Source organism: Xiphophorus maculatus, chromosome 21, assembly GCF_002775205.1.
Source record: "Xiphophorus maculatus strain JP 163 A chromosome 21, X_maculatus-5.0-male, whole genome shotgun sequence".
Lineage (NCBI taxonomy): Eukaryota > Metazoa > Chordata > Actinopteri > Cyprinodontiformes > Poeciliidae > Xiphophorus > Xiphophorus maculatus.
The window spans coordinates 6638416-6659747 of NC_036463.1; the positions used below are offsets into that span (position 1 = coordinate 6638416).

The 21332-nt window shown below is 37.5% G+C and overlaps 1 protein-coding gene across 2 annotated transcripts in view; it reads left to right on the forward strand.

Moving 5' to 3' along the window:
* Window positions 1-1032: 1032 nt before the first annotated feature.
* Window positions 1033-21332, forward strand: part of nrbp2 (nuclear receptor binding protein 2) — a 32130-nt gene continuing 11830 nt past the window's right edge. Inside the window, exons 1-2 of one of the 2 annotated variants that reach the window (XM_005798532.2) lie at window positions 1033-1203; window positions 1384-1742. In XM_005798532.2, the coding sequence (XP_005798589.1) occupies window positions 1623-1742 (120 nt within the window). In that variant the 5' untranslated portion in view covers window positions 1033-1203; window positions 1384-1622. Of the gene's footprint in view, window positions 1743-21332 lie in introns of both variants that reach the window. The other variant, XM_005798533.2, reaches the window with a different exon arrangement.

Consider the following 21332-nt stretch of genomic DNA (forward strand, 5'->3'; position numbering starts at 1 on the left):
TACCTTGAAGTTTTCTATTACCCTTATGCATGTACACATTCATAAAGGATCTCCTTGTTGCAAGCCGGCTTTGCTGTTGTATTATAGTGTAGATTTAAGATATTAAACTAAAACATAAACTATTTTTCATTTTTATAAGGCTGAACAGCAGATGTACAACATTTTAAATAGTTTTTGTTTTATGTTGGAAATAATAAATACCTAAAATCACCATGTTTTAACTTGCACTGATGCCTCCAATCGTTTAAGGAGGCTCTGTGTTGAGTATTTTCAACATAAAGCTTACTATTTGATAACCTTGTTTGTTTATTTTAGGAAAAACTTAAATAAAAGTACTTATCTTTGTCCACATGTTCTTTTCCATATGTATTTATGTGGCAAAAAAGAGGAAAGAGTAAATGGAGCCTCCTATAATCGGACCACCACCACTGTATGCTTTTATTTTTTTATTACTGTCTTTTATTATCTATTTAATCCCACCTTATTTTTTTCAAGCGCCGGAGTATAAATAATAATTTTGAAACTGCGAGGCTTTTATGGCCTCATTTATGCAAAGAGAGAGGGGGGAAAGTATACATTTTTTTCTGTGTAATACCCAACTTCTGCCAGCAAGGGGAGTATTGTAATTTGGATGTGGGCGGAGTCAAACGCTCTCTTGGAAAGATGAGGCCGTCCTACACTCTGGGTGTTGTTTGTCCCGCAAAGTTTATTTCTTTATCAAATGAAATTTAAATGTTACCCCGCTTTAGCTACTAAAATAGAAAATTACCCTTTTTTATACATATGAAAAACAAAAAAACCAATTAGCACTATTTTTGTCTTTATTTGATACGCAACATTTGTTCTATATCCTCTCTTTTTAAAAACAAAAACAAAAAAAGCGTTTTAAATTCAGTGTTACCGAAATTTAGTCAAACATTATAACTGTAACAAAAACCGTGCAGGCTAAATTTAATCCTCTGCGATACACGCATTCTCTTCCATTTCAGGAGCTGGCTGTGCGCACAGATTAACGGCGTTACGGTATTTGGCTCCATCCTCTCTGCGCACCGTGCCTGGCAGCGGCTCAACTCTCGGCTTCTGCAGACACCGTGGTCGGAAAATGCGCTCTTCTCCGTGGAGCAGGCGGTCTCTGTTGCTTCACACGAGCGCACGGGATGATTGCGCGTCGCGGAGCGGTTATTTACCACCGAGGCTTTCTAGGTATTGGTGAGACATACAGGGAAACCGTGTCACAACGTGCGTTGCATGCAGTCCTGGGATGTATTTTTCCACTCCGCTGACTTATCCAACCCTCGCAATGTGCACACTTGTAGATTTGATCTAAAGGGCGTGTCGGCTGTTAGGCTGCGCGTTTTCAACTGGGAATCCATTTGTCTGCAGGGGGATTTGAGCGCCAAGAAGGAGCTGACAGACAGACAGACGGAGGGAGCCTGTGGTCTTCAGGCAAAGGGGGGTGGGTTTCTCGACTGCGCTGCGCAGACAAGCGGCGGAGCGGACAGCCTCTGTAAACCTCGTCCTCCTCCTCCACAACAACACGGGACAGGAGGAAGAAGGAAAGACAGGGGAGGAGACGTGCAGGAGGTCTGTGGGGTTGAAATCTGGAAACATACGGCGGTAAAATGACGATGTCTGTCCCGGAGAGGAAATCAGGATCGGAAGGGAAGGAGGAGGAGAGCGAGGACGAGAGTGAGATCCTGGAGGAGAGTCCCTGCGGCCGCTGGCAGAAACGCAAAGAGCAGGTTGGCCGGGTTTTTTTGTTTTTATCTTAATGTGAGTGGATGGGGTCTGTTTTTGTTTTTTGTTTTTCCTCTGTGGTCACTCTGGACCTCCTGTGTGTTATCCAATGCTTGAACCAGGCCGAGGTATTGGCGTTTCTGCAGGAATCCACCAATAAATCTCACACCGTGACATCCGGTGATCGGCATAGCCTACATGAAATCTATTTCAGTGTGCAGACTAAACACCCAGAGGAGCAGCTTGCACCAAGGCCATAAAAACTGGATACAAACATGCAGCCTTTGATGGGTTTGACGGTTTAAATGTGTGGGACTCCACATAATTATAACCTCTCCCACATTTTGATTTAATATCATATGCATGAATGTAGCAGGTAAGGATTGATTGGATTATGCTCAACTTTTTGAGGTAATAAAAACCTGCAACCCAGTTTAAGAGTTTAAGATTGGCTTTTAAGTGAACTCTGACAAACATTTCCAAAATGATTCACTGTTCTTGAACTTTTTTCATATTTTCCCAAGGGTGGCGTGTTCTGTTTAGCCGCCCTATGTCAGTACTTTGTAGAACCAGCCTTCACTGCGATGCAGCTGCAAGTCTGAGTCCGTATGTCTCTATCAGAACCTGAAAGTATTGTCCTCTTTGCTCAATCTGATTGGATGGAGAACATCCAAGAAGATCAATGTTCACATTTTGCCTCAGGTTCTCAAATCGTTGTAGGTCTGGACTTTGATTGAACCATTCCTTTGAATTTCTGGGTATAAGTTTAGGTTGTTTTTCCTGCCAGCAGGTGAATTTCCATCCCACTCTTAAGCCTTTTCTAGCCTCTTATAGATTTTCCTCCAGGATTACTCTGTATTTGTCCATAATCTTGCAGAAAAACATCTCCACTGGATGATGCTGTGGGTGTTAGTTCTCCACCACACATAAAGTCTTCTCACATATGATTTTAGGGGTGTCCCTATCTCCTATTGATATTGGAAATTGGTCAGATTTCAGCCTGTATTGGCCTGCATCTAAAACCTCTGATATTAACTCGTTGATAAGACTCCACTCCAGCATTTAGTCCGAAGTAAAAGTATGATTCATGCTGATATTGGATCGAATCAATATCAATATCGTCCCATGCTCAAAGATGCAATATCGCTATTGTATCGGAAGTGAAAAGGTTTTATTGGGACTTGGTGGACGGCCATTTTTGTGATTTTGCTGTTGCTAAATAACCTAAACCAGCTTTATGTTAGGAGCTAAAATTGTACAATAGATCCATCCATCCATCCATTTTCTAGCACCCTTGTCCCAAGTGGAGTCTGGGGGGTTGCTGGTGCCCATCTCCAGCGAATGATTTGGGCGAGAGGCGGGGTCACCCTGGACAGGTCACCAGTCTGTCGCAGGGTTTATACAATAGATGTGAACTGGAAAAAGTTTAAAAAGCCAAAAGACAGTGAGTTTTTTTTTTTTTTACATACTTTTACACTATGTTTTATTTTCTGTATGATTAACAAAATCTGAGTCCCACAATCCCTAGTTGGGATCCGTTTACTCTCGTCTTTGATGAGAATTGTGTGAACTGTGCAGTTTTAAGATCTCGCAGCCATAAAATCTGACATTGCATCATAAATGCATAGAGGTCATGGAGAAGTGCATTTCCGGCAGCTCAACGAACTCTAAATCAAAGTGTGCTCTTTGCATTTATATGCAAAGGTTGTTGCGTATAAATGCAACAACCTTTAGCGGGGGTCAATTTATTGATTAACTAATCATAGATTATTATTTACTTGTTTGGAGGGTATTGTTTAGGAAGAACAAACCATTACAAGCTTAAAAGACAATGCCTCTCAACACAAATCAAATAATCATTGATAAATATTTTAAAAAGGAATGCATCTTTGGCATTTTGATGTGTTTGGACAATCTAAAAAAGCATGTTGTTTACATTGTGAGCTTTATGTCAAAGTTTCTTGCCATGAATTGGAAATAATGTTTTGTTGTGTTTGCCCCTGCAAGGTTACACCAAAGTTTCACAGCTAAACATCTTTATAAGGAATAAGTATCTCAGAGTAAATCACTAAAGTTGCATTGACAAATATCAAAATGCCAATTTGGAGTGCATTTCTTGCAACAATATCTTCACCATCTCCCTATACCTGTGGCTCATATTCATATGGATGAACCATTTTCCTTCTATATACACAGGAACATCAATTTTGTTAATTTTTTTACAAAATAGTTTTTTGTTTATTAAATATCAGAATTCTACAGCCAAAAATTTATTAATAAGAAGACTATAAATATGTCTGTCACCAGTCTGTAGCAGCAGTTAATTAAAGAAATCATTTATCTGTTGATCTTTCACCTTAGATAACTTTATTTCTGTTTAGTTTCTGTAAATGGTACTTCCACAAACTTCAAACTAGCTGTCCAGTTTTTGACTGAATTTGGATCCCACCTGCGATGTAATGTAAAAACTCTCTTGCTGCTTTTCTACATCTGTTCTGGACATATAACATTTTGCAGCGCTAAGATTTTAGGAGAGCCGTTTGATCCATGCTCTTTTGTTGAATATGATCTGTTTGTGTTGTTGCATTAGAAAATCTCTTTGCTCCCTTGATTTTTGCAGAGGATCTCATCTCAAACTGGAAATAATGAGATGTTTCATCAAATACCTTAATGGTACACCACTCTGTAACCATCTGTGACATTTAAATGGACAAGGACAGATGCACAGTTGTTGCTTTTATGTGCATTTATTAACATCAATTGTATGTAATTTACTTAATTATTTTTTGTGTGTGTATAAATACTGGGAGGTGGATGGTTTAATTTTAGTGACTCAATTCAGAGGCAGAGCATTTTCCTGCTTTTTATGTCATGTTTGCACCACGACTATTCTTTCAGTGACAATAATTTAAAAAAATTTTTTTTAATTATTAGGTTATTTAATAATTTGTCAAAGCAGGTAAAAGGCAGTAAATTCTTGAGGTTTGCAAATTTATTTTAAATTTTTCACATTTTGTTGCATTACAGCAACATACTGTACTTCATTTTAAGTCTGGATTTTATGTCATAGACAAACACAAAATACTGCATAATTAATATGTAAATAAGCATTAAATTATTATTTTTTTAAATAAATGTGTATTTGTATTGAACCCTCTTTATTGTTCTACCTCTAAATAAAACCCAGTGCAACCAATTGATTGTTGGTTTATTGGAAAATATCCTTTTTTTATTAAGCCCCCTTTACTCTGGCACTACTAAATAAAATGCAGTGTTTTAACTGCCTGTGTGCCAATCACAAAAAATCCCAACAAAGTAGACTGAAGTTTGTTCAAGGGCTATGAATACCTTTCATAGCAGGCATTGCATTTCCAGGTGAAATGCAATGCCTGCAAAGCAAGTTTACGCACTTTGCTGAAAATTTTAGTTTACTCAATTTCTGTTTCATTTTAGTAATTTTTGGTTGTATTTCAAGGTTGCTCGTAAAAGCTTGCGCACCTCGACACAATAACAACCACTGATTTGAGCAGTTAATAATTTCACTCCTTCACCCTGCAACTGTTGGAAACAGAAACTGGTTCAGAAATACTTAAATAATTTCTTAACATTCTTGTGATTTTATGGTTTGTCTTTTTATGGATTTAAATATTTGTTTTGGTAAAAACAAGAGGAAACGGAGAAGGCAGGCTTGCATCAACTCTGATTTCATGGAGTATTCAGGTTGCTGAGTATCTATGATGGAATATAACCCAGAGTTTCAAGCTCCCGTGTTTGTTTTATGTCATTCCCAGCTGGTAGATTTACAGCAATACATCCAATTTATGTGAGGAATCTAAGAGACCTGGAGAAGTTGGATGTTTCAATGTTGTGAAGCTGTGGGTGTTGCTGCTGCCAGCTACTCTAGATAAGGTTGAAAATTCAAGTTAAAGATTATCTCTTGTACACACGCCAGGTCTCTGGAAACCCATTTAAAGTTCTCCATCTTAAAAACATGCAGACCCACAATCCTCCCCACCCTCATGAGTTTCCACCCATTGATTACCAACCGCTGCGTTGTCCGAGCTGTCACTTTTCCCTTTGCACCTCCCCGAGATGAGAGCATCAGTCCAATATTGTCGGAGGTTGAAGCATAAATCCTATAAAGGCAAGGCTTTCATTTTTGGTAGTAAATGTCTGGTAATTTCTTACAGTTTTATTGGGGTTTTTTTTTTTCTTCAAAGAAGAAAAACTTTGATTGTTTTTGTTTTCCAAATGCCAAGATGTTCAAAAGTTGTGAAAGATGTTTACGTAACATCTGGAATGCCAAACTTGGGCGTCAGTGCAAAGCACAATGTTCACCCAAGAAAAAAGCTGTGCTAAGCTAGGTTTCCAGTAAGTGGAGACCTAGCAAACTGGTGGACTATTGAGGGATCTCAAAGCGCTTTGTTGAGAGTCAAGTCTGCTTGACGTTAAAACTTGTGTGAAGTGGTTCACTTTTGAAGAGAGAATGATGTTAGCACATTCAACTTGGTGACAACTAGTAGCAGTCTCCAAGATTCAACCCATTTTTTATATTTTTCAATATATAAACTAACCATTAGCAAATTATGGTCATTTTTATAATAATAAAGCACTTTAAATCACAGATTATTTGGTTGATGTCAGGTTATTTTGGAAATCTAACAAAAGACTTTCTTATTTTGAAGAAACTGAAGCTGAAAAATCTTTTTATTTTCTAATAGAATGAGTCTTGATATATATTTAATTTATACTTTTGTATTTTTAAAAGAACATACAAAAGTAAGACAATCACAAGGAGTAACAAATTAATGCAATGAGACATTGAACCATTGACTCACTGCTATGGATGTTTGTAATTGATGGATTTCCTCTTTAACGCTCAGCTGTGTTTTGCACTGCGTTATTAATCGAACAAGCAGTTTAATCTCCCTGATGACCTGAGATAGTTTTGATTTATTTACATTTTTATATTTTGCTGATACGATTGGAAAATAGTGTGTTGTGTAATTAAAAGCACAAAAATAAGCAGAAGCTGCAACAGTAGTTTTGGCCATTCACTTTTTTTTATCCCTTAAGTGGCAGCACAAGATGAGACATGAAATAAATCAAGCTAGAGCTGGTGGTTTAACTTGTAACATTCTTTAAGGGACAAACTAATTTAACTGGGAGGGGAGTTGTTGCACAGTGGTGCTGAAATGTTGTTCTGCTTCTCCTTTAGTTGGAAAAGGCATGTCATGTGCAAAACAATTTAGAAAGTAGGCGGTCTGGAAATATTTGATAGCTGAGATTTTCCACAAAAGTGTTTGATTTTTACCAGAAAACTTTGAGACGTTTTTAGTGAGTATTGGCACAGTGCATACCAGCTCACTAGATTACCTAAATCCTTTTAAATGCTTACAAACATTCTGATTTTTACCCCAACTTTGGATCAAAACTTGTTCTGTCAGGGAAAGACCTGCTCAGAAACTCTTCCATTGAATTTTCTATTTTACTCTAAATTAGTTTGGTGAAGATTTCCTGGGGTATAGCCATAAAATGCCGACATAAGTCAACCGAATCTTACAGTTGACAAATAAAAGGAGCCATTAGCCAGTAGTAGCAGAGCATTTCCTCTTCTAAGTCCTGGTCCAGTAGTGGATTGTAGGAAGGAGCTGCCCAACACAACGTGTCCTCTTAATCTTTCATAGTCCATAATAATCTGCCTATGCTGCCCTTTCAGGAAGGTTTCCCTCTCAGGTTTCCCTCCAGGGGATTCTGGGGCAGTCGACAGTAGCGAACCTGTTTGTGCTTTGCTCCTTGCAGCTGTAGGGCTTTTCCAGGAAGCACGTTTAAATCCCAGGATACTTTTACAGACAATGTTTTATGCTTTCTTGAACAAGTTAGGATCATTTTATGGGCTATAAAAACACTTTAAATAATTTTTTTGCACAGAATTATTCTTAGACAATGAGATTTTAGTCTGGTCAGTTCTGCCTGTTTTGAACTCCTTTCAGAATGAGCTACTTTAGGGTCTCTTTGTCACTTTTAATCAAAAATAATCTGCTAATCTCAACATTTACACTCACACATAAAAATGGCTGCAAAGAGATGCACAATTATACAGCTGTGCATCTTTGAAAACCTTGGTAGAGCCTCCTGCACAACCAACAACAATGCAGCAAGTGGTTTTTGAATGCCAAGTCAACAACAAAACACTTTGTTTTGTTGTTGAAAAAGCAGCATGACTGCTGCTTTTTCCAGCAGTCATGGAACAGCAATGCTCAGTTTTATTTTGCTTTTAGAAACAATATTAAAAAAAAAACTTTGTTTTGTTTTTGTTTTCTTTTTTCTTTGGCGGTAGAGACCATTATTGACAGCCACAAGACATGAAATGGACAGTTTGGGAATCAAACCTGGACGGCTGTTTTCCTCTAGCTCTTCACCACTCAGCTGGAATTTGTTTCTTTAGATATTTAAAATCGTAAAGTTTTATATATTCACAATGTCGCATTGGGTTAAAGAAATGTATTTCACTTCCCATGCCTTGTTGCAGTAGTTTTTGGTTAAAGATTATTATTTTTTCAAGTTTTTCCAGTTGCCTCTTTGTGTGGGAACCCCAGGGAGGTCCTGCTGTGTTTCCACAAGCCCATCAGCTGATTTATGACTGACTTACCAACACAATATTGTCTGCACTTGTACATGTTTGGACTTGCTTTAATATAGAGTTGCTGTCCTTTCAATCAGTGGAGCTCAGAAGCAAAAAGGCTAATGAATGTCGGCAGCGTTATAAAGTTATAGAAAATGGCAGCACTTTCACCTTTCACTATGACTAAGCTGTCCGCCACATAAGTTGTGCAAAGATGGATATTATCGGTCTGGTATTTGAGACTAAATGTGGTAACTGAAGCTTTGGCAGCGTAACTTAATTACAGATGGTCAGAGGAGGAGGAGTTCTTCATGTTCCTGCTTGTCTCTCTATTTAAAAATGTCTTTTGCCTCCACTTAGAGATGATTACATAAATAATTACCTAAGAATATTAATTTACAGCCCCATATTGCTTATTGTTATTCTATTATTTAGGGGTTATTTTTCTAAGGCAACTACTGTAGTTGCGATCAGTTGTTAATGTATAAATTCACATACAATATGTGCAAAAATCTACCAAGAAACTTGCCAGTACCTGTGAGTGATTTGGACTCAAGTTTCTTGTAGCATTTTTTTTTTGTAATGATAATAAAAAAAAAAGTATGATAAAAAAACGGTTAAATAAATTCTTGCTGTCTTTTTTTTTATTTAACTTTGTGAAGAAGCCCATTTCTAAAAATGGACACCAGTGTGATTTATATCACCAAACTGCTTACAGTCACTGCTTTGAATCATAATTTTCAACCAAATTGAAGAAAACAGTAGTTTTTGGGATTTTCAAACATTGATTTGAATTTATTGTTGTTGCAATAAATCCAGATTCCTACAAAAGGTCATTTTCACAATAAATGGTACTTCTACTTCTACTGACCGGATCGATTTCTATCTGGACTGAAACTCAAAAACCCTTTTGTGGTTAGTTTTGCTAACTAGCTAACAATGTGGAAATTGTTGCTGTGGGAAGAAGACTCACTGTGACTTTTTAAAAACAAAGTTGGAGGAAGCACAACATATCTACATAGCTATTTGATTGGAAAAAGTATTTTTGTAGTTCATCTAGCCTCAGTTTGAAACAAAAAAAGCAAGATAAAGTTTAGATTTATGTTTGAAAACACAATGTATTGATTGTCAACTCTTTGCTTTTCTTTGTAAAACTGACTTGGATTTTTTTGTTTTCCCAAAAATATTGCTAAAATCTTCTTTTTCTTGTTCGTCTGACCCAGATATGATGAGCCAAATGCATGGCTTCATGATTGACAATATGACAAATAGTTACTCAATAACTCTTGAGTGATGGAGGGAAGCAGCATAAATGATGATTTCTTGTCAGAAACTGCAGCTCAGAGATCACGTGATCCAACCTGTGGTACGTCGACGTAACCAAAACATCGAGGTCACTGGGGGTCATGAGATGTGCAGAAATATATACACTAGCGTGGTTGTTGGTGTTTTCCACTCCAGCAACATGAAACGGAGCTGCACCGACCTTCTGCCAGCTGGAATTGAGAGCTGGTATGCATAATAACACTTCGAGGAAGGGCCGATATGTCCACCGGGATCTTTCTAGAAACTGTTCCTGTGATTTGTGTCACTTCATATTTCAAGCCCAACAGGAATGGTGTCTAACCTCCAATACCAGGCTGCATATGCAAGATCTTTGAAAGAGTGTGGTCATCTTTGGTGACATGTGTGAAGGATTTTGAGGGTTGCATCATAGGTTTCAGACTTTTACACATGACAAAGAGACTTTGTTTAGTTCACTAAACACAATGGAGTCATTATACTCTTTGTTTGTGAGCATGCTGGAGTCAGCTTTTCTTCCTCTGCCTCTTTCACCCTAAACACAGCACTTAGTATTTCAATTTTATCTAATTTACTCAGCGCAGAGATAGCCTGACATCACATGAGGCAGCTCTTTGAGCCTGGATCCATGCAGAGGAATGATAAAACTAAACGTGCTGAATCCTGGCTTCAAGCCTTTAGTCTGGCAGCTTTTCAAGGAGGAAATCAATCAGTAAAAACTGAACCAACATAGTTGGCTTCTCACAGAGGCTAAGTATTTTACCTTCCATTAAACGTTTAAGCCAGATTTCATCCAATTTCTCCAAACAGTCCGTAGAACAAATTTAACCAGACTTTCACACGTCAGGATCGGTTTACAAGGCCGGCTGCATTTGCTTTAGCTGATAAGAACGGTTGTGTAATGCCTTCTGAGAAAATACTTGAAGTTATTTTGTTACTGTTATGTCGGCTGGGATTCAGGAAGTCTGCATTAAAAACTGGGACACAAAGTCTGGTAGACAGTTTGAGTCTGAACTTTATTCAATCTCTTAAGCTAATAAAAAGGTATTTTTCATCATATTGCAATGAGAGGATTGGTGTTTTTATGTATGGTTGTATTTATTCTGCAGTATGTATTCAATGTACTGTTGAAAAAAAAGAAATGTATCGCCTTAGGGCAGCAACAACATATTTAAAGCAGCATAGCATTATAAACTGGGCTGAAACGATAAATATTGATGTATCGATTATTGAAATAATTGTCAACTAATTTAGTAATCAATCATTAACTGGTGAAAACACTGAATAAGGCCATTTGCTGAAACATATTCAGAGCAGTAATTAAGCTAAAACTATATTTAAAAAATGTATACATTTGCATTTCAGATGAAGTAATAAAAAACATTGTAAATATATCCTACTCAAAACCCAAGAGGCAAAGTTTTAACTTCACCTTGTTCAAATCCTTGCAAAAATTGTCCTAGTAAGCACCTTTTGCTATCTAGTTATTAATCTGTTAATCCAAAAATAAATCAACAGATCAACTCTTGTCTGTATTGAAGCTTTTCACATTTTAATGTTAGAAGTATATTTTAGCTACAGATGCTACAAATTACCAAGAGTTCACTAAAGGAATTCTGTGTTAGTGTATTTTATGGAATAAAATGTTTATTTTCATATTTAAAAAAGAAATGGAATTGTTTGCATTTTTTTATTTCTAATATTGTATAAAATAGCTTAGAATAAAAATTAGCATGCCCAACTTCTCAGATTAAATTAAATTGTGAAAACAGTGCAAGAATCTGAAACTTACAAGTCGAATAACTTGAAAGAGTTAAATGATCGGATTAATAAAATAAGTGTGTGTATACATACAACATTCAAATTTATTCATATTTGGTATTTCTAAATGGGTTTTTGTTTCAGTTTTGTCCAGAAATTTTCTCGTCAACACAGTTTTTCTGCTTCTCTTTGCTCTCTAGACTCCTAACAACAGCTGAGTTATGTTTGAAACTGTGACAAATGTTGTGACGTTTGCTTGTTTACACAGATTTAGCTCACTGGATTTGCAGAAGTTCTGTCATTAAAGACACAAATCCTTTTATCCAACTACAAACAAACAGGTCAATGCCAGAGCCATGAGAGGCAATAGAGTGAGCGCCAGCTTGATCTGTGAATTACACTTACTGTGGTACCTCTCCGAACCAGTAGGTGTCGCTGTGAAGAAAAAAAGGAATATAAAGTTAACCAGAAATAAGCTTTCTACATAAAAACAAACAGAAAAAGTTGAGCTTTTCTGTGAATGGCCATCATTAAATCTGCAGTAGTTTCAAACAATTGTATTTCATGCAATTACTTAATTGATTAATTTGTTTATTTTACATGTAAAATAAAGTAGTTAATTTTTGCATTACTTTGAAAATCTAGCAAACATTTAGCAATTTATAAACTGTACCAAAAATGAATTAATAATCATCAGTGTATCTAGTAAACTGATTAAAGATGGACAGTAAATGATAATTAGCTAGTAACTTGATATTGTCTAAGATTCATCAAACTGAGATTTCTCTGACTGCAATCCAGGCTATGAAATGAAATTAATGGACTTTTGTTGAATTCTCAAAGTACCCTGTGGATAAAGTAAATGAAAATGGAAAATTCTGGAGTTTTAGCTGATAAATGTGTAGGAACAGTTTGAAATGACTGAGAACTTTTTATATTGGGCCTTTTTAGTTTGAAATTGATGGACGCTGTTTTTGCTGTGTTATCTGTAACTGCTGAACTATTCCTTAGCTAATCTCTCTAAACACCTGTTTTCCTCTTTAATCTGGCTCCTACAAATATCCTCTTATGTCTGAAGAAAAATGCATGTTGTCTTTCGGTTTATAATGGCTTGGTTGAACTGTTTTAAGTAGTTGTGCATCGCCGAAAGAATTGTTGTTGGACTGTGAAATGTTTTGTGATAAGATAAGATAAGATAAATCTTTATTATCATTGTCACAAGGACAACGAAATTTAAAAGGTGCCATCAGTCAGTGCATATGCTTAAAAACAAAAAATAACTGTCTCACAATTCACACACAATGTAAGAATTAACAAATAACTGGTAAAAAAAAATATTTTTATATTAAAAGAACAAAGAGTAAAATACCTAACATGCTTCATGGGTGACACGAATTTGTAGAAAGGTTTTCAGCTTGGTTTGTTGCAGTAGAAAAACTTAAGTTTTGATATGTTGATTCTTTCAGTAAACTCTGTTCAATGGGGGACCAAAACTGCAATATTTCTTACATTTTCAGTTGCGCACTGCATTGCGTCAAACTAAACAAACAATTTGAAAAACCCATTAACCCAAAGAGTATGTAGTTATAGTGTGAATGAAAACAAGACGTTCACATTTACTGTTGTTTTGTTTCACAAATATAACAGATTGCTGTGGTTCAACAGAACATTACAGTGTTTTCCTCTAATTTTTTTAAAAAATGCAAAGCTAAGAATCTCATTTTTAACATAAAAAAATCTCTTTTAAAAATGAGTTGAACTCAGCATCAAAATATGTATCACATAAAAACCTGTAAAAAGTAAAAGCTTATGCACACTTTCATGAAGATTAGGAAGACGTCTCTATTGAAGTAATGACCATCAGTGTTTTTAATAAAATTAAAATTTAACTTCCATGTCATATAATACACTATTTTGTCTTAGTCTGTCAAATAAAATCATATTTAAGTTGTTGAAAACATGGAAGAATTCAATGGGTGGGATTATTACTATTGTATTTTTTAAAATTATGATGTAGCTTTTTTATTACTTGATAGCATGACAGTTTCACTTTTAGTATTTTTAATATTACTACCCTCCTGCTTCCAGGAAAAACACCAATGTTTTCCACCCTGCAGGTCACTTTTATTAAGAAATCTGCGCGTGAATATCAGATGTAAAAACATCAGGCACCCGACCGAGTGTAAAACCTGCAGACCCGGCTGTTCTCATACAGATGGAGACATGTGTTTAAACTGTCAAAAGCGTTGGAGTTCTGCAGGAAGTTGTCGACGAGCTGGTGGAAAACTGCTTGGCCAAGCGTTCATTCATTTCAACATTTCAGCAGCTCATATCTTGACCTTTGAAACCAAACATGGCTATCTGTGTGTGCATGTCAAATGCACACTTACTAAAGGGCATGGAGACACTTGGCCTTGCAGAAGAACAACATGCAGACATTTAAAAGGTTAAATGTGAGGATAAATGGAGACATGCTCTTCTGTTGCTTGTCTTTATCTGTATTTTTTTGTTCCATTTGCTTCCTTTATTTAGTCTGTAGTCTGTTTTGCAAGCTGAAATGAGATTTCCACACCCTTTTCTGCGGGCTTTATCCCATAAGAAACTGCTTTGCATTGAGAATTTGAATGCGGCCGCCGTTTTTGAGGCTGAAAAGTAAAGCACCTTTCTGGGAAGCAGCAGCTGAATTAAATATGCTTCTCGGCATTCATCAATCAGGGAGGTGGTTGATGAATTAAATATAGAGGCGGAGAATTAAAAAGGTCCTTCTGCTCTGCTGCACATCACTGATCGGGGCTTTAGTTACCGCCGAGGGCACGAAGTTCATGACCTCTGTCTGAATAAACGTAAATTCTGTTTTACTGTGTTGAATTATGAATTATTATGTCAGATTAACTGTACTTATGGAACATTTTATATGGCATCTAATGTATGGAAGTCGGGTCTATTTTATAAGAAATCATAAATTTAAATTTATTTTAGATAATTGCAAAGAAATATCTGTTTGGTTAAAATAAGATTATATTTGATCTTTTGAGGATGTAATAATTTATCCATCTGTCAATCCTTTCATTCCTCTGTTGGTTTTCTGTCCATCCACCCACCTGTCCATCCATCCATCCATCCGTCCGTCCGTCCGTCCGTCCGTCCGTCCGTCCATCCATCCATCCATCCATCCATCCCATGCCTTCATCAATTAGCACATCCATCTGTCAGTCCATCTGTTAATCCACCCGTCAGTGAAGCCATCAGAGTATTCAGCCATTCATCTGTCAGTCTGTCTGTCCATTCATCTTCTGTCTTCATTAATCATTTCTCCTTCTACACAGTTTTCCATTCTTACTCAACCTTGAATCACAGGTCCATGACTGTGTGGTGTGGTATCAACAAAATGCTTGGTAGTTTATGTCTAGAGCAGAAAGTGTGGACATTTCAATGAGGGTTAGACAAACAAGCACCAACCCTCCCCTCCCCCACATGTTGCTTTCACAGACTCTTATTGATCTTTGTCTGTGTTGTTGCGTAATGTGCATGGAGGGGGGAAAAAAACAGTTGCTGTCTCATGCATGTCTGCCAAAAGGCTTTTGTTTGAGCGTGTGCTGACAGCCAGCTCAGGTTGACTCTCACTTTCTCAATTTAATCCCCCCGGAATAAAAAAGCCACACGATAAACACAACCTCTGTCTACTTTCCTGTAGTGCAGCTCTCTGTTTCTCCACACTTCGCCATTTAATTGATTATTTTTGTCCAAAAACAAAAGGCTGCTGGAGGGAAAACTTAAGCCTAACTGCTCCGTCACTTATATATTTTTCCCTCCAGTAATGGGAGGAACTCGAGCTAATGTCAGTCGCAAACATGAGCAAGCTCTGTGCCGCTGTTCCTCGCCTTTGCTGATGGTCTGCTGTGGCGAGAAGTCAATGAGGTTTTGCTCTGTTTGCCAAGTGCTTTGAGCTTTTACCCTGAGTCACTGCTTTTCCTTGCTGGGAAATCAAGCTGCAGTAAACGCTGCTGCTGCTGGGATGCAGAGGAAGGGGGCGTAGCTGAGGGAGCTCACATGGTGTGTTTCTCTACCACTGTTTGTAGTAGCACTGAAGCAATCAATCTGTGTGCGTGTGTGGATTTACAAGCATGTATTGGGTAATCCAGTGGGCAGAAATTAGCCTGCTGTATGGAGAACTTTAATACTCTCTGCCAGAGCTTTTTAAGTGTCTCCAGTGAGAAAACTTACAAAAACGTCATGAGCATTAAAAAGTGACGTAAATTTTTGTTAAACTAGTCCATTTATTGAAATGGTGGTCTAATTACCAGCCCTTTAGCTGACATCATCAAGTGTGCGAGTGCAAATCCTTAATGACGAGTGTGAAATAACACTTTTCCAGAGGCCTTAAAGGCATTGCTTAAATTTAATTAGACATTTCTTGGTTAAGAGTGAACAAGTTGTTGGAATAAATTCTAAAACACATAAATTTAACCCTTTAGCTTGTTAATATTACCAAGCTATACCTAGGACTTGAATAGTTACAGCTTCAAAACTGCTAAATTTCTCAGTTTCAGATCCTTTCAATGTGCCGAGGCGACCAGAGTTTTCATCAGTTTAAAGCTGTTTAGATTTGGATAATGCTGTTTGCATAAACAGCATTGCTTTCATTGGTCTATAGCTTGCGTTCTTGCCATTGATGGGAATTCATGTACTGTTATTTATTTCTGTTTTAACTCTGTTTGACTTTGCTTTTTTGTCTTTTTGTGGGGGGAGTTTTGTCACCTGACAGTCCAGTAGACTTGGTTTGATTGGGGATCAAAGTTGCAACATTTGCTACATTTTCAGCTGGTGCAGTTTGCTTTCACACTGCACTGAGTCAAACAATCCAAATCTTTTGAAAGATCTTTTCCTCCACTTGCCTGTGGTGGTGCTGCAACAAGAATCACTGAAGAAAACTACATGACAACCTCAGAGGAAGACACTGAGTACAACTTCCTTTTTCATGAAACTCAAACAAAAATGGAGTGGCGTCAGATTTTAGCATTTGTAGGATTTCTTTTTTGTTTTTGGTAAAAGACCACAAGCCATTTCTGCCGCTGGTGAAATTGTGTGATTGTTTTGGTTATATTCACCGCAGATGTCCTGTGCACTAGTTTTTGTTTAGTATTTGCAGAAGACTGAAATAAATCTATAAATGACTATGCAATTATAAAACTCATACTACTTGTGCTTGTAAAAAAATACTTTTTTTTCTCCAATCAGGTTTTTCTTGTCCAACACAGACTTCCAGTTTTGTTCACAGTCTGACATGAGTGTTCTGATTTTGACCCGTTAGTTTTTGTCTTTTTAACTACTATAATACGTAGGAGAAAAGAATGATTTAATGAATATATATATCTAGAGAGAACACTTCAGGTGTGCCAAGATGTCATCAAATAGACCCAAACAAATGCAAAACTGGATGATACTGATGAGCATTTCTAAGATCTCTGGAAAATCGTTGCAAATTAATAAACACAAGTACAAAATATGTAGTTAATGTCTGCATTCTTAGGGAGGAATAAAACTACATGATGTGGATGTCTACAAGCTGATGCAATGTTGTTGCTGTTTTAATATGCTTCTCATCAGGAGGCAACAAAAGATTATCTTAGCGATAAATGGCTTTAATAACTTCCACCGTTGCAAAGGCCAGGACAGGCAACAGTGTGATGAGAACAGGTTTGTCTTTGTGCAGTTTTATCCTCTCCCAGCAGAAGAAGCGGAAACATGGAGCGTGGTGTTGCTCCCATGCAGACCTCTGAGTTGTCAGCACATGAATGTTTAGTGTCTGAGCCAAGATGAGGGCTTCACATGTTTATCCAATTGCAAACAATACTTCTTCTCTTCATGCTTTATGCATGCATGCATTGTTGTTTTGGTAACATGCTTTTTTGCTTCAATGCTTTCAATCAGGAGTGTTTATCGTCTTTAGCTGAGGACGCCAAGAGGGAAACTTTGTAAACATGCTTGTAGATAAAATAGCCCCAGCTTCCCTCACTTTGTCATCTTGTTTTCTTTTTCTCGCTACACTAAAATGTCTCAGTAGTTCAGTTACATAGGTCAGAGGTGTCTGGAGGAAAATGCAACATTTTCAGACATCTGAAGGAAACTTTATGGCTTCTTTTTAATTCTCTAGTTCAGTTTGAGATGAACTATGGTCAGTGCTGAAATGAGACGTTGTTTAAGTGATTAAACAGGCAGCAGAAATCACCAGTAAAGACAGGCTAGCGCTTTAAATCACAGTTTATCACCCAAAGTGTTTTTGTGTCTGACCCAGCAGGTTCAGGATCTTGCTTTGCATTGCATTTGCATTTGACTCTAAGCTTTAGAGTCAAATGCCTTTATTGACTTTATGGCATGTAACCCAGATTTTAAAATGAATAGCTGCCATGGTAATAAAGAATGTTTCTTTCATCAGTTTTTGGGATTGCGACTGAAAGTGTAATTTCTTTCAGCCAGCTGATTGGCAATGCAGGAGAAAACTCAAAGTGCCTGCTGATTTGAAACGTTACATTCAGAAGGTTTTTAAAACCAAAAAACTTGTTGCCAAAAGCACTGGAGACCCAAATTGAGGTAGAAAAGCATGCAAAATGTGAATTTTGAATGATGGATCCCCTTTAAGTCTGAGCTGGTCACCATGGCACTAGAGCGGGAAAAAAACATATTCCTCCATGATTCATCATTTAGTGCATAGCTTGATAATTACAAAAAACCTACATCGAGCCAAAGCTAATTTGTTTGTGCTCTTAACCCAAGCCACAAACCCTGAAGTTATTTTTTGATAGCAGCAGGAGTCAGTAAAGTTATTGCATAATTTCTTAGGAATTCCTATTTAAGGATAAAAGCTTTACACAGTAAGACAATCTGACACTTCCTGTGCTTCTCGTCTTGTCGAGTACTGCTGTCCCAGTTTGCCATCTTCCACCTGCTTGCTTTTTGAATCAGTTGAAATCTTTTTATATTTAACTTTAAAATAAAACTTTTTTTGTCATTGAACTAGACCATACCTCATAGCACAAGTAGGTTTAGGTCATTATTTGTTCTACTGTCGTGTGTTTGCAGCTGCTGTCTCCTCTCCCTCCCTCTGCTCCGTTAACCTGCCCAGCTCTCAGGCATTTCTCTCAGAGGGAGGCCGACTGCCTCATGAGGAAATGAATGGGTGAGACATGACGACGTCCGATCTGTCTAATGTTCCCCCGTCATCCTGCCTGAACTCGCATGCTTTAGAAAAAGAGGCGAAACCTTTCTGCGCTCTGAAAACTCATAAAGCCCAACATGGTTTGTCCGATTTTAACATTGTTATCAAGCTTGTCTCAGCTGGTGCGTTCATGTTGTTCTTCACAATGAGCTCGCGATTCGAGATGCCGACCCGTTTGTGTTCTCGTTCCGAGGCGAATGAGAGTGAGATGTGGAGGTCAGCAGACGGCCAGAGTTCAAAACTACGATAGTGGCAGGACAGAGGAGAAGACAGGGGGAGGTCCTGTTGATGTTGGGGACGTGTATATAATATTTACACAGATGTTATAAATGCAGTGGTGTCAAAATGGTGGCCCGGGGCCATTTGTGATCCTGGGAAGGACTCCAATTTAGTATTCAAGGTCAACTGCTTGAATACTTCTTTTATTTTTACTGCAAAACACAAAATCTTACTAAGTACCTTTGGTCTAGTTAATTTTTTTCAGCTCTGCCCTTTCTGCTTTACTTAACACCAATATAGTAGGGCTGATCTGTTAATTAGTTTTTGCATTAACTGATTAATAAATGGTAGAAAAAGGTGCTAAATAAGAGATTTTATTTTTTAAATTGTTTTAACAGAATTAGGACCTGGTGAAACTAAAACTGCCACCTGAGGAGTTTCAAGTTGAACATATTTACAGACTGTTTATATATATATATATTTTAAATGCTAACTGTAAAAAAAAATTTGTACAGTTTTGGCTTAGTTACTGTTTGTTGTTCTTTCATAACAATGGCCTTTTTTTAGATTTTATACTCCAGTTAACAATTATTTAAATGATCAGTTTGTTACAATAAATTTGATTAACTGTTTCAGCTTTGCACAAAATATTGAGTGTTTTGTCAATCAGGGAAGGAAAGCAAATCTATTACAGGAGATTTTGTAGTCATTAAATTTCAGGCTAGTGATTTGCGGCCTTAAACTTTCACCATCTAAACCTCATCAGGTCCTTGAATGTTGAGTAAAGATTTGTCGTACATCTTTTACTCAGTTTAATTTTTTATTTCCAGTAACTAGCTCCATGCTTGTGCTGAGCAGGGCGTGTCCTTTCTCCTCCTTCTCACATCCACCTCACAAAGACTCTGTTTCTGGCACTTTCTGCAGCATTTCAGTGCAACTTCTTTGATCCGACTTCTCTTTTGATGCCAGAAACGTCCCTGCGAGCGAAAGCACGCAGCAGCAGAAGGAGACGCCTCAGCTGATTTACATACAGTACCCCCTGCTTGCTGTCATTGCATACCCTTTGCTGCTCCAGATGTGGTTGTTAAATATTAATGTGCATCTGCTCATCTTCAATGTAAGAGGTGTGGGAAGAGAAACAAAGGTGACTACTTCAGGGTCTGAGATGAAGCTCGTTACTGTGATGGTCCAGCCCACACGATATCAGACAAAGACTTTGTTTCAGTGAAGACGTCATGCTGATAGAGCGGCTGCAGTTTATTCATTAATTCTCTGAGCTCTTCCAGAAAGACAAAATATTGATGATGAAGCCTCGATTGGATTAACTAAGTATTTGTATGGTAGGTCAGTGGAAACTCGTCTTGCGTTGTCTTTTGTTTTAAATCCTGTGCTCAAATAGAAAGCCAAAGACAGACTTTAGAATATGAATAAAGGTGCATTTTGTGAAACTGCACCTCTTTTCTCATGGTAAATCTCTATTTTCATTTATTTAATGGAAGTTTAATTCCAAAATGCTTTTAAACCAGCTTCAGTCCTGTTTCGTTTTCCGCAATTAAGGCCAACACATTTTAAATTCATGCCAAAAACAACAAGATTTTGAGAGTTTTTTCCCATTTGATGGACTCTGACAGAAAAGTAAATTTTTTTTTCGGATAATAGGGAGTTTGACATTGTCACAGCTCACCTGATGCTTTGAGTGGTGTTTTTCCTCTAGGCACTGGACTGGCCCTGCCAAATCATGCTGAAAACATGTCAGCACTAGGCGTGTAGGAATAAGACCTCTAGTAACGTAATGAGAGGTCTGTGGAGATCCAGTTTTACCCAGCTCAGACACAAATTCAACAAACTTCAGGATAGACATTGTGTTGACAGGAGCATATGACTCCTAAATCCCCCATCCACACCCTGAACCCACCTCCCTTCCAACAGCCAATCAGAGCCCAGCATTGTGGGTCCTATTTACAAGTCTCACGATACCATGACCAAGCTGCAGACCCCAGTAAACCCGCTGGGACGCAAAACTGGGACTGGACAAATGAGGGTTTCACAAAAACTATAGAGGGCAGAAAAATAAGCTGATGCCGTGTATAAACTGTCATAATTCAAAGGAATAAATAAATTAAAGCACTGCGTTCCGGCTCTAATCAGATTATCAACTGAGTGAGACTAGTAAATCATTAGTATGTTGTTCAGCTTTGTTTAGAGAAGACCCTGCAGAGAGCCTACAGCTGCACTGTACAACAAACAATCCATAGTCGTTATAAAAAGTCTGTATTTTCCCAGCTGTGTTTGATGTGACCAACTTTTCTCTGAATAATTTTCCTTGTCTGGTTGCTTAGACTCCACAAACTGAAGCTATAAAGCCACAAAGTGTTGCAAAAGTATAGCTCTGATTTAATTACGGTGATTTAAATAAAGGGTCCAGCCCAAATAACAACTGGGTTTATGAATTTCTGCACTGTCTTTAAGCTC